Source organism: Lactuca saligna, chromosome 8, assembly GCF_052625555.1.
Source record: "Lactuca saligna cultivar CGN05327 chromosome 8, ASM5262555v1, whole genome shotgun sequence".
Taxonomy (NCBI): domain Eukaryota; kingdom Viridiplantae; phylum Streptophyta; class Magnoliopsida; order Asterales; family Asteraceae; genus Lactuca; species Lactuca saligna.
Window position 1 is genome coordinate 239,372,197 of NC_136424.1, and position 14,251 is coordinate 239,386,447.

General features: G+C 36.2%; 1 protein-coding gene across 1 annotated transcript; it reads right to left on the reverse strand.

Annotated features, from left to right (window-relative positions):
* Positions 1-1,889: 1,889 nt before the first annotated feature.
* LOC145009072 (Leucine-rich repeat protein kinase family protein) lies at positions 1,890-5,049 on the reverse strand. Its single transcript, XM_078967733.1, has 2 exons — positions 3,310-5,049; positions 1,890-2,790 (listed from the first exon to the last, which is right to left on the reverse strand). Exons 1-2 carry the CDS (start codon positions 4,835-4,837, stop codon positions 2,159-2,161), a joined length of 2,160 nt encoding a protein of 719 aa, XP_078823859.1. The 5' UTR covers positions 4,838-5,049; the 3' UTR covers positions 1,890-2,158.
* Positions 5,050-14,251: the final 9,202 nt, after the last annotated feature.

Below are 14,251 nucleotides of genomic sequence, written 5' to 3' on the forward strand. Positions count from 1 at the left end.
TTTTCTCATTTCCTCATGCTTAAAAAAATTAGAAAAAAAAAACAAAGGACAATAGTTTTTTCAACTGTGATGGAGATGAAAAACACAACAAACCATTGAAACAAGACAATAATAATTATATTATTTTTAGGGTAAATTACACGGATGGTCCCTATGGTTTAGGGTAATCTGTGTGCTTCGTCCCTAACAACTATTTTTAACTCGGATCGTCCTTATTTTATATTTTTGTTGCACGCTTGGTCCCTGTTCGTTCTAAAAAGACTAATATACCCTTATTCATTTATTTTTTAATTAAAATTTTATTTATTTATTTATTATTTATATCAAAAATAAAATAAAAAGAAACCTAAACCTAATACTTCTCATTCCTACATTCTTCACCGACGTTTCTACCACACCATGCCTCCACCTCCAGTTAACTCCCCCACCGTCTCTCCCTCCCCTTTCAATACATCGGCGCTTTCTCTCTCCAACGTTCGTGACGAGTGTAGAGTCGTCGTCCCTAGCATCTGCTGCTCTCGCCACTAGCTCCCACCGTCATCGCCAATCCATTTGTGTAAAGCTATTATCAACGATTCATCATCTTCTTCGTCGATCATCATCTCCGATCACTGATTCACAGTCGTGGAAAGTTTTATCAAGTAGATTCGAGTATGGTGAAGCAAGATTTGATGCAGTTTTGTTACGAACCAGGTGTATGGGTTTACTTTAGGTCGAATGTTTGAAATCAAGGTTATGTATGTGGTTTGTTATCTGCTGTTTTTCTGATTTTTGTGTAATTCGAAATCCATTTATGTTTCATTACATTGTGAACAAAATCAAGAAAAACCCAACATGTTAGGGTTTTTATGGTTTAAATCATCCATGGGGTTGTAATCTATTTGAAATATCTTAGATTGTGTAATCGATTTCATTTTCAATTTGTATTTTTTTCGGGTTTCAGCAAAGATGAGTTTGTGATTGTTGGAATTATCTCAAAATGTTCATTGATTTTTGATTTTCTTCTTTTTTTGTTTCCTTGTTTATGAATTCTTGGTAATATGAACAAGGATGTTTTCCAAGTGATATAAAGGAGGTGGGACAAGAAAGCATTCATGCCAAATATAGAGGAAGGTTATTGGTTTTCCGGTAAGTAGGTTTTCCGATGAGTGGATTTTGGGTTGCAAATTTGCGATGAAAATTGCCAGTGGTGATAGTGGTGATGGTTGAGGAAACTGGCGGTGTTGGTGATGTTGTAGGTGGTCGGTGATAACCTATTGGGATAATGAGTATTGGGATGGTGGGATCATGTTCTTTTTTCATTAATTTTTTTTAATTTAATATAATGATAAAAACTGATTAAAGATATCAAAAAGGGTAATATGGTCATTTCAAGTCATCAAGGGACCAAGCGTGCAATAAAAATATAAAGTAGGGATGGTCCGAGTTAAAAAATGTTGTTAGGGACCAAACATACAAATTACCCTAAACCACAAGGACCATCCGTGTAATTTACCCTTATTTTTATTTTTATTTTGAAGTACACTTTTCTGAGTTGGTTGAACTTTGTCAATAGAGGACCACATTTAGTCGTGAAATATAGTATAAAATCGACTCTAACACAAGATGTATCGGTGACCCACCCTCATCCACTGTGATAAGACAGAATAACAAATTTTACAGTTGTTTCGTCCAGATTTCTTAGTTCTTAACTAATAGACTTTCAATTTTGTTTTATTGTTTACATGTTATAAAATTTTGTTGTTTACTGGTTTTATTATTATGGAATCTTCTATTTTCCATTAACATGGATCCATTTGTTGTGGATGTAGACATATAACATGTCGTAATCATTAAAACAATTTTATCAAATTTCACTTGTATTCTAATATTACAAGAAGTTTAAAAGATAAAAGAAAAAGATGGTAAACTAATAACAAATTTGTAATTTTCTGTTACAAGGGAATTTGTTTCCTATTAAAGAAAGACCAATGTCCTTTCATAAAATGTACCTTCCTTTTCATAGAAAATGAAAGATTCTTTCAACAACCAATGTGAACCATCCCATCACCAAAAATATGATTTTCTGTTACATTCCAACAAATAATAGCATGACAATTAACTAGAACTTATTTATCCTTGATCAAAAAAAACATAGTTCAACTCATTATTAGTTGACTTATGTTCTAATCCTTTCGAGACTCTCGGACACCGTTTTCATTCGGGGTCGAATATCAGGGTCTCGCTCAGTACACGCAAGGGCTAAGTGAAACACTGTTAGAACTTCTTTTTTTGCATGTACTTCTTGAAGTAACATCGGATCAACCATATCAGATAGTGGAGTTTCCTCTTCAAAACCCTTCCTTACCCACTTCACTAAATCTGGGAGTTCAGTTGAAGTTGAGGTTGTGGGAGACGAAAGCTCAGGCGACTTTCCAGTTAGCAGTTCAAGCACCACTACACCGAAAGAATAAACATCCCATTTTTGTGTTGGTCGGTTGACTGACACTCGGGCTTCGGGTGCTCTATAGTTGTTGACTTTTTCCGTTTGAGTTGATTTTAAGTATGGAAGGGCCCCACCCATGAAGCCGCCTGAGGATGACGGGTTGTTGCCGGTGATGCTAATAAGGTTGTTCAAACCGAAATCAGATATATACGGTTGGTGCTCATTGTCAAGAAGAATATTCGAGGGCTTGATGTCTCCATGAACAAATTTTCGAGGACTACATTCATGGAGATACGCTAAGCCTCTGGCAGTACCTTTCGTGATCCTTAACCTTGTTGACCATGAAAGAACTGTTGATGTTTGACCTGTTCATTTTTAGTATTTAAAAAATCCATATCATCAACATGACATACGCAAAATATGTAAATAAAAATCAAACCAATTATATCAATCAAAAGCTCGAGTTGTAATTGTTTTCAAATCACTACAAAAAAAAATCTAGATCTAAACATGAATATTTTGATTTTACCAAAAGTTAGTTCAGTATGCGATTTATTCTACTACTAATGAGCCAAATGTATGTATATATATATATATATATATATATATATATATATATATATATATATATATATATATATATATATATATATATTACAAACTAAAACGTTGAACATGCTAAACGTAACTCAAATATGAATTAAAAGGTTCACATGTTATTAACTATTAACTATTAAGGCGATTAATTAACAACACTTTATTATTGTACTAAATTTGTCATCTTTAAATTTTTAATGATATTTAAAAAAGAAAAAAAGATAAAAAAAAGTGTTGACTAATGATTCCATTGCAAATTAAAAAAGTCACGAGAAAAGAAGAAATACCACGTAATGCGGAAGCCAAATTGCCGTTAGAAATGAAATCACTGATCAGCAGCTTTTCATCGGGAGCCCAATAATAAGCTCTTAATTTCACCACATTTGGATGTTTCACCCTCCCAATTGCCTGAACCTCCGCCACAAACTCCTTATACCGCTGTTCACCGCCCTCACCCAACCGCCTCACGGCTACCGGAATCCCATTTCCGAGCACCACTTTATACACAATCCCCAGACCACTCTTCCCCAACACATAAGCAGAAGCTCTCAACAATTCATCTAACTCAAAACTAAACCCTTTATCAATCGCTACAAGCTCTCCTCCTTCACCACCACCACCACCACCGCCACCGCCGCCACCACTAACACTAACGCCGCTACCCTTTTCCGACTCAATTTCTGAATCTGTGTTGGGAAATCCACCTACACATGGAAATGAACAGAATTTGGATTTCTGATTTCCGCCAAATCTACGTTTACCTGTACAACTGCAACCATTTGAATCTTTCTTCCTCCAATATAAATAAACAATAATTAATCCAATTAACGCAACACCAAATGCATCGGCCACTGAAATCAGAATAATTAAACCTGGTTTCAACCCCTTTTTGGAATCATTATCGTCGATGGTGGGCGTAACACTCTGGGTTCCTGGGGGAGTTGCCGAATTACTATCCCGGCAGGTTTTCTGCAACGGAAATCCGCAAAGTGATGGATTGTTTAAGAACGCCGTCGGGCCTTGGTTCGAGAAAGAACCTGTTTGTGGTATTTCTCCGGTGAAATTATTGTCTCGGAGATCAAAACTTACGGTCAACGGCAAATCACCTAAAGATTCTGGTAGCTTTCCGGTGAATCGGTTGAAAGAAAGATTTAGGGTTCCCGACAACGATTTCAATTGGCCGATATCGTAAGGTACTGATCCGTTGAGAGAATTTGAAGAGATATCAAGCTGAACCAAATTCGCTAACTCCGGGAAGATTCCTGACGGGATTTCGCCGGATAATTTGTTACCGGCGAGAACTAGCCGCTGCAACTGCCGGCAATTACCTAGAAACTTCTGTAGGGTGCCGGAGAGTAAATTATGAGATAAATCGACGTTTTGGAGACGAGGTGGATTGCAAATCGACGACGGTAGACGACCGGTGAGGTTGTTATCGTAAAGGAATATACTGTGAAGCGACGTTGCATTGAAGATTGGGTCTGGAATTGAGCCGTAGAAGTTGTTCCCATGTAAATTGAGTCGCCGGAGATACACCAAATTCCCGAGTTCTGACGGAATGTAACCCCGGAGATTTTTCCCGGCAAGTGAAAGACCAACAACACGTGGTCCGGAAACCCCGGAAATGTTGGCGCACGTGACGCCGGTCCACTGACACGGGGTACTATCGTCGTCGTTCCAGTTGGGAAAGGCCGTGTCGCCGCCATCAACTGCGGATTTTAGAGAGAGCAGCGAGAGGCCATCGGAGGTGAGAGAGGAAGCATAATTAAGACATAACAAAAACCAGAAGACGCCATTAAGGTAAAGCTTCAACATGGTCAGACTTTCTTAAAGAAGAGTAGAAGCCTCTTCAGAAATCAAGATTTGTTTAACTGACACATTGGTATTTGATGAAATCGGGCGAGGAGAAAGAGGAGGTTTGTACCGGTGGTGGTGGAGGAGGAAGGTGGTGGTGGGTGGTCGTATTTATGAGAAATAGACAATGAGAAGGATGGGTAAGGACCCCACCCATATTGGTTCCTAGAAGTAGAAGGAAAGCAATGTGAGCTTTTAATGTGTTTTCATTCTACAAAATCTAATTATTGAAAATATAATTAATGTTATGACGTTAGTAAATTATATTATAATGACAAAACTATAAAACTCATAATTGTGGCATTTATTTTTTCTTAGTTTTATTTTAAATCTTGATTTATTATTATTATTATTATTATTGTTGTTGTTGTGGTTGTTTCTGTTTCGTATTAGTTAGTTTCGTTGCATATTTGGTTTTTCAGTAAACTGAAATGACTTTATTATCATTGGAGTATTTATTTTTCATGTTCTTATTATTTAAAAAATCTAATAGTTATTTATTTATTTTAATAATTAAAAAAGGAGGGGTTCATCTCTCTCTCTCTCTCTCTCTCTCTCTCTCTTTCTCTCTCTCTCTCTCTCTCTCTCTCTCTCTCTCTCTCTCTCACACACACACACACACACAGAGAAAGTCAAACCCTCCATCCTAATCTTCCTCTTCCCTAACCTAGTTCCTCATCCTCTTCTTCCCCACTTTGTCTTCTTTCCTACATAGTCTTCTTCACCATTTCTAGACCAGAAAACATGCAACAAAGATACAAATCCACCAACCTCCACCATAAGCATCCATCAGACTCTTCAAATCATTGAATCGAGATGAAAAGAGATTAGATACAAAAAACAAACAAAGGAGGCATTAATTAAAAAGGAGTTTAACTTGAGGAGGTAGGGGAGAAGGGTTTTGATCAGACCCTGTGAGGGTTCAATTACCGTCAGTCATGGTCACCCCTATTTCATACTTCACCTTCTATTTCATACTTCACCTTCTATGTCCTCCTTTCTAATGCCACATGTGTCTTGTGTGCCTTTTTTATCCCCCCCCCCCCCCCCCCAAAAAAAAAAAAAAAAAAAAAAAACAAGGGTCTAGTGCTTCTCTTAATTTTTCCATGGATCCATTAAAAGAATTGTAACGCTCTATTCCGAATTGACCCCTAGTCTGAGGTGGTTGCTTGAAGGTCTGTCATTATAAGGATTATGGCTATTGGGAAGGTAAGATCTAGCCCCTTTTGGGTGCAAGTGATGTATTAGAAGTGATCCAAGTGTTCGGTTCGTGTTTTAGAGCCTAAGGGTATTTCAGTAAAGTGACAATTTGGGCTTTTGTGGAAAATGGATGTTTTTCGGAAGCTCTTAAGAGTGGTTTGAGTTGTTAGAAGTGTAGGGCTTCTCGTCCCCTTTGCGTGGATATAAGGAACGTCGGAATCGGGCTTATAACGAAGAAGTTATGGCCTTCGGAAGTTTCGTGGTTTTCAGGCTTAGCCGAGTACGCGGGGCGTACACAAAGTGTACGCGGGGGGGGGGGGGGGGGGTACTAACAAAGAAGGTAATACATTGGGTGTACTGACTAGGAGGATCGTGAATGTTCCCTAGAGTACGTTGGGCGTACTCCATTCATATCAGAACCCTATTTTAGGGTCTTGGACCCTATTTAAACTCCTTATCTCTTAACCTAACTCTAATATCTTCAGCCTCCACCCCTCTAAACCCTAGAAATCATATTATACCATTCATGGTGGCATTTTGAGCTTATGGAGTCCATCTTTCGAGTGTTTGGCTCATTTTAAAGAAGGTGGAGTTAGATGCACAAATGGAGATCAAGAAGAAGCTTATGGATTTGGCTTTTGTGACTCATTTTCAGCTTAATGAAGGTATAAAGCTCTGAACTTGACCATTGAATGCTTAGATATATTATGTTGAGTTTTTGGATCTTTTAGTCCTAGGAATGGAGCTTTATGGTTCCAAATCCGTTTTAGGCTTGGGGTTTCCACCCTTGATGTTATTTGAGTCCCTAAGACAGAAAGTTGCCATCTTGATGGTCTTAATGGGTTTATGCTTGAGTTAGGGTCACTTTTATGGAAGTAGAATGCCATTTTTGGAGTTTGGGTTTGTTTAGGGCATGCAAAGTCACCAAGTCAGTGACTTTATGGATTTAGACGTTAAGTATAGCTCAGATCTCTGATTTTGACTTGTTGGATCAAGTATTAAGTACTTAATGGATGTTGTGCATGAGTTATTTGTACGCTAGGCATACTATGTAGTACGTTGGGTGTCCAGTCCATTTGCTCAGTACGCTAGCGTACAAAAGAGGTATGTTGGGCGTACGCTCTCAGGAGGACTTCGGCCTTAGTGAACTTCGGACCTTTGGGCCCTAATGGTTTTGGGCCTAGACTTGTGGGTTGTTGGATCTGAATGTATCTTGGGCCAATATTGGAATAGTTGGGCCTATTTGGCCTTGTGGCCCATTATAGAAATGGACTTCACAGTTGTAGGCCTCGGTTTAGGCCAATTCTTGGAATAGGTTCTTTTGGGCCTTTGTAGGCCAATTGGATCAGGATTATTGACTAAGAAAAATATTGAGCATTAGTATAAGGTCCATTAGAAAGGTCCAGGCCCAATTTGGAAAATTAGGCCATTGATAGTTTTATGGACATTATAATGTTGGGCTTTTATCTTGGGTTTGGGCCTTAGTTTTGGATCATATAAGGCCAAGGGTAAAATGGTGATTTTACCCCATGCATGGATTAAGGATTATGGTATGGGACCCAATTGCTAATTGGGTATATTGATTGGTAGTGACAACTCGGATAGCTGGCGGGCAGCAGCTAAGGAATTCATGCGAGAAGCTTCTGCAGTGCAAGGTGAGTCTTCTCACCATACCAATGAGTCTAAGGTAGCAAGGCCAACCCATTTTTTTGTTATGCTGTATGATAGTTAGCTTTATGTTAGATGGTATGCTAGTAATTATATGATGTATGGTATGCTAGTTGTCTTTGTGATACTTGCATGGGAGACCCCGAGGCGTGCCCGTGGCATTGGATGTAAGACCATGTGGGGTAGCCCATAGGAGTCCTAGGTAAAGACCATGTGGGGTAGCCCATGGCATTAGATGTAAGACCATGTAGGGTATCCCATGGCAGTCCTAGGTAAAGACCATGTGGGGTAGCCTATGGCATGGGATGTAAGACCATGTGGGGTATCCCATGGTAGTCCTAGGTAAAGACCATGGCATTGGATGTAAGACCATGTGGGGTAGCCCATGGCAGTCCTAGGTAAAGACTAGGTGGGGTAGCCCATGACATCCTTACAGATTTTTGTACGCATGGCTTATCTGTTATATGTAGCTTTTATAGTTAGCAGGAAATGTGATACATGTAGCTTCTATAGCAACAGGATATGTTATATGTGGTTTGTGTGTATGGTATGCTCTGGGAAACTCACTAAGCTTCGTGCTTACAGATTTGTTTATGGTTTCAGGTATCATCGTTTTGGAAAGGAACGGTTTGGATTGATCCCAGTGCACACACCTATGCTTTCCACAATGAATGATTTTGGGATGAACTCTGATGAATATTTTACTTAATGATGATTTGAATTATTTATAATAAATGGTATCAATGTTTTAGCTATATTAAAAATGAAATTTTTATCTTTGATTTTTGGGTCGTTACAAGAATGAGAAGCACACCCAAACCTACATCGAAAACAGGGATCATAACAACAAATTCGTAATGGGTACACCTCATTTTGTTATAGGTTAATCTTTTAGCCTTATCAAATAACAAACTCCAACAGGAAAATGCAACATGATGGTAACGAGAGCTGACGGTAGAAGAGGAGCGGTATTTGGAATGACAAAATTAGCTAACTCAACGGTACTGCTCTTATCGTTAGGGCTTTTCGTTACAGACTTAGGATTTAGCTTCCCATTAAGGGCGAATATCGGGCACACAACGAGAAATCGAATATATATGTTCTTGAACTCTTTTCTCTATCTTCAGATGAAAATGTAGTTGTATGTGTAAAATCGAATTTGAAAACTCCATGTGTACGTATATTTTTTAAATTCCAGATGTATGTGATAAAATATGAGTTGGGATTTTACAAGTGTGTGGGTGTGTTTTAACTTTTAGTGTGTGATGTGTAGCTTGAGTTGCAGGTGAAGCGGGGAAGAAGATGGTGATGGGTTTTTTGTTGGCCGATGTGTTGTATGTGTATGTGTGTGTGTGTGTGAGAGAGAGAGAGAGAGAGAGATAAAGATATATATATATATATATATATATATATATATATATATATATATATATATATATATATATATAGACAGAGAAAGAGAGGTGGGCCCTTATTTTTTACAATAATTAAAATAATTATTTAAATAAATAAATAACCACTAGATTTTTGAAAATGACAGAAAAATCAAAACTAAATTCCCCAATGGTATTACTGTCATTTCAGTTTACCGAGGGACTACATACGCAACGAAACTAGCTTAAAAGGACCACGAAGGCAAAAAAGTTGAGGTTGGACTAAACCTAGAAAAATGCATATCACCGGGACATTTTTTTAGTTTTGTCTATTATATTATATTATTCTATATATAGAGTAGACAAAATTGTAAAAATACTCCTTTGGTATGTATTTTTTTTTTAGGATTTTGAGATCTTTTGGTTTAATGGGCTTTTTAAACATGTTTGTATGCGGTTTTGGTCATTTCGAAAAACCGAATTAAATTTATCCTTATGTATTTATTTTCTATTTTGCTTTTATTTTTTCTTAAATTTAATAATTATTTATATATTTTATAATTAAAAAACAACAAAGGTTCTCCCTCTCTCACTCTCTCTAAGAAAACTAAACCTAGGAAGTGAAAATCCAAATCAAAATCGATAATTTGCAGGACACCATCCTCATAGGCAATGTCATTTTTAGAAAACCTTAATACGCAAAATCTCATGGTGATTTGCAGGACACCTTCTTTCTTGTTCACCACCAATGAAACACCTCTACCATCCGCCACAAACACGAGCCATGCGACATCTTCATCCCACCATTAACACCTCCGACGACGATGGGGTTGCAGGAGATGAACACTAGAACACCACAAGAAGATGTATGGCACAAAGATAGAGGTGAATCTGAAGACAAATTTCATAAATAGTTAATTTAGTTGTTTGAAGCATATAATCCTTAATTGAAAAAGCATATAAAGTCAAAAGGTTGACTTTTCTTCAATAACACATAATCAACGAGCAATTATACTTGGATTGGAGTGATTTATTCCTGAGTTTGAGTGAATCTAATGTTTTGCTCCTATACATTCCAAAAACTACAAAACTATACAACATGGGGAATATACAACATATGGATTCGGAATGGGCGAGAGTGGGATTTGGTTTGGGAAGCACACCGGTCGATGAGAAAACCATCCAACAAAGGGATTCTAATTTTTCTCAACAACCCTTTTCAGAGAAGATGACTTCGATTTGAAGGGTTTATGTGACATCCCTAATTTTCATGGCTAGAAAAGACCAATTTAATTATGATTATTTCATTTCAGAGTATCATTTTTAAAGAATTATTATGCGGAATTTGCTCCCAATAATGTAATAATATTATTACCAAGCACGTTCGAAGAAATGTGTTTCATTAATAACGTTCGAGATTTCATCGTCAATACAGAAACATAAGCATAACAAAAATATTATAGGCCTTACACTAACTTATACTAATAGCCTAAAACTTCTTGAATGCCTCAACATAATGTACCTTCAAAGCATTACCTGTGATACAAAGAAACTAATTGGGTCAGGTTGGAAAACCTAGTGAGTACATAAGGATTTCAATCCCACAATGTTATAATATATATATATATATATATATATATATATATATATATATATATATATATATATATATATATTGCAAAACCAACTGTTAGCAGATAATATATAGATATGCTCTGACTTGGATATCTATAAACCCCCGATCCTAAACTTACCCACCCCAATCGATCCTCACCGATCCTAATCTACAATTATTAGAAAAGATTATCCCACCTAATGAATTGTTTAAAATGAACAAAGGTTTTTCATATGGAAATGACCAAAATACCTTTACAGCTAGCTGATCTGGATCGACCATTTCTGGTCATCCAAAAAGAATATACAGATATACCATTACAGTTACCTGATCTGGATCCACCATTTCTGGTCATCCAAAAAGAATATGCAGACATACCATTATAGTTGTCTGATTTGGACCCACCACCTCTGGTCATCCAAATGAATAGAATATTGTACTCCAGTACAGAGTTGTTGTACATCAATACCGTATAATGTCATTGGCCAGAGTTCTACTCTCTGTTTCTAATATATACCCTTAACATGATGCTACCCACTATTTAAACTTAATTGAACTAAACATACTTTATAAGTCTTATTTCCCTATTAGGCCAGATTACCCGACGTATGAGCCTTTCATAAAATACTAACTCTATTTTAGGCAACCCGGTCCTAATATTAACATAAAGTATTTATATTTCCTTTATCCTTTTTCCCAAATAACACTCAAATTATTTCTTATCATGTGATAATATTATTTATATACTAAGACACATATAGAACCATATCTGGTTTGCACTTTGTACATTTAAACACACACACACACAAACACACACACACACACACATATATATATATATATATATATATATATATATATGTGTGTGTGTGTGTGTAATACATATTCCAAGTAATAATTAAGCACATAGTTTACATATAATTTTTTTAATTGATATTTAATACTTGAATTAAAATCACATTCATGAAAGGGACTATGCACTCACCGGACTTAGGTGGGTGACTAGAGAATTCGGAAACACTCCGCCTAACACTTTGATCTTTCCTTTGACGTTAGCTAAGTATGATTTATACTTAGTCTTAGTCTAATATTCCTGGCGACTAATGATAGTCTAGATTCCTCAATAATCCCAATGTCTACATCAAGATCTATACATCAAGTAAGGAAAAACCAGGTAGGTTCATATTGGAGGTAGGGTCCGTTTGGTATACAGAGTATACTATTTGGAAATTCCACTTTAAACAGCTCACTAAATCCATCATAGACATCATCCCCATAAGTAGATCAATCAGTATAATGATTTGGAATTACTCATAATTCTTATTCATATATTCATTGTTGGGTTTTAAGCATAACATCATTCCTATGGTGTACATGCAACCCTAATTTCTTTGGATCTAGGTTTTTTTAATTTGAACATACAACTATGAATACTAAAGAAACAACCCCATAACTAACATACATATATCGAAAATCACATATGGTTAGGGTTAGAATCTTTACATCTCTTGTTATGTAGCAATAACAAGTGTAATCCTTCTTGATCTTGACTTCTAAAATCCTAATGCCCCAGGTGTTGCACCTCTAATGGAGTCACAAACACCCAATGCAACAAGATGAATTAGGAGAGATGAAGAATTCAGCTAGGGAAACTCTAAGAATATTTAGAGCCGAATTCTCATGTCAAGGGTTTAATTTATAGCTAATGCTATTATGGTTTTAAGGTGGAAACCCTAATTTCAGTGCTTATGCCTTAAGCAATCCATTGAACCCTTTTAGAAGGCCCCTTGGACGAAATCCTTATGGGCTTCCCATAGATTTCTTCTAATCTATTCTATTGGGAGTCCATAGCCTAACTAGCAACTAACAGTTAATTGCAATATCAGTCCCATTAATTTAATCAGTCTCTTTTGATCACCAAATTAATTCCAAATCAATTTCTGATCAATACTAATTAAATAATATGATTTCCAAATAATATATTAATCTTGTAATATTTTAATAAAACCATTCTGAGTACTAATTTATTATGCATATAATAAATTCTACTCTCTCTCCTCTTGTCATCCTATCAAGTTGCATGAGTGAAGGCAACCCAAAAGGATCATGCTCATAATCAAATCAAGTACATAAGAAAAATAGTTATGGGCTTATACACATAATCCAACAGTCTCCCACTTGGATAAGTCTAATAACTATTATTCTAAGTACGACTTCAGAATTTGATTAACAATCGTAGCTTTCAAAAGCCGCTGTCGAACACTGATCTTATCAGCAATGCATGCTGTAGATAAGGGATCGTATATTCCTCCATTCTCAAGATATCATATGAACTCAGACACGGATTATAATCATTCTCTTTGTTCATGTATTATTTCCTGATTTTCGATTTATGATGACTAACAACAGACTACAATTGAACACATCAACTTAGTTCAGGCTTGGCCAAGCGCTTTAGAGTGTCATCACTAAATCATCGAGGGGCCCACATATATCGCTTTTACCCCACACTGGGCAAAAGGAACGAATAAACATCGACTCATATTCTTGCACTATTTACTCATCAAGTCACACACAACAATACGTTTTATAAAATCAAGTTACTTCTGCGTTTACATATTATCAATGTGCAACCAACTTGTAAACAACAACTTATATCTCTGTGTTTTAATAATATAAGATATTATCTTCTCACAAGCACTTGTGATAAAATCCATGAAGTGATTCACGTGAGCATGGGTTTAATCCAATACTCAAATCTTATTTTAGGAGCACTCATGAACACTACATCAAACTTTTTCTATGTCTAAACAGTTTAGACAATCTACAGTCAGATTCATGACAATCTTACCTCATTACCTACTTCCAAAGTATGATTGACTATGGATGCTTGAAAAACCTAGTTATTCTGGATGTCAAAACATACAAAGTGAAACACAAGAATAATCGAATCCAATATGATCTCAAACTTTTGAGTATAAATAAAACACTTATTATTTAATCACCATATTGCTTACACATTATTCATTGTATAATGTTTCGAGTAATCAAATTAATATTTGAATTGAAACAATAGTCATCCCATGCTCCAAGCATGCACACTATGTTTACCTATGGTCCTTACTTTGTGAAATAGATCAATTGAACACATTTCCAATGATGCCTATTTCACAAGGCCCAATCCTTATCACAAGTGTAAGAATACCAAATTCTTGTTATGTGTTAGATTCTAACATTTTACGCAATGATCCTTTTGTAATGACATAGCACCAAAGTCACAATGACTCTGCCAATGATATTACAAAATGCTCTATTGGAGATTGTTACAAGAAAACTCCATAGACATGAAGTCTCAAATTCAAAGTACATTCCTTTGAACATTATTGTCTAAAAGTTTCTAACCTACACATAGATTCTTAATATCTGTGACATCGCCAAAATCACAGCCAGAAAAGACCGATTTTGTTTATGCTTTATGAAAATCAGAGTACTTCATTTTATAAAAAGGTTGCGGAATTT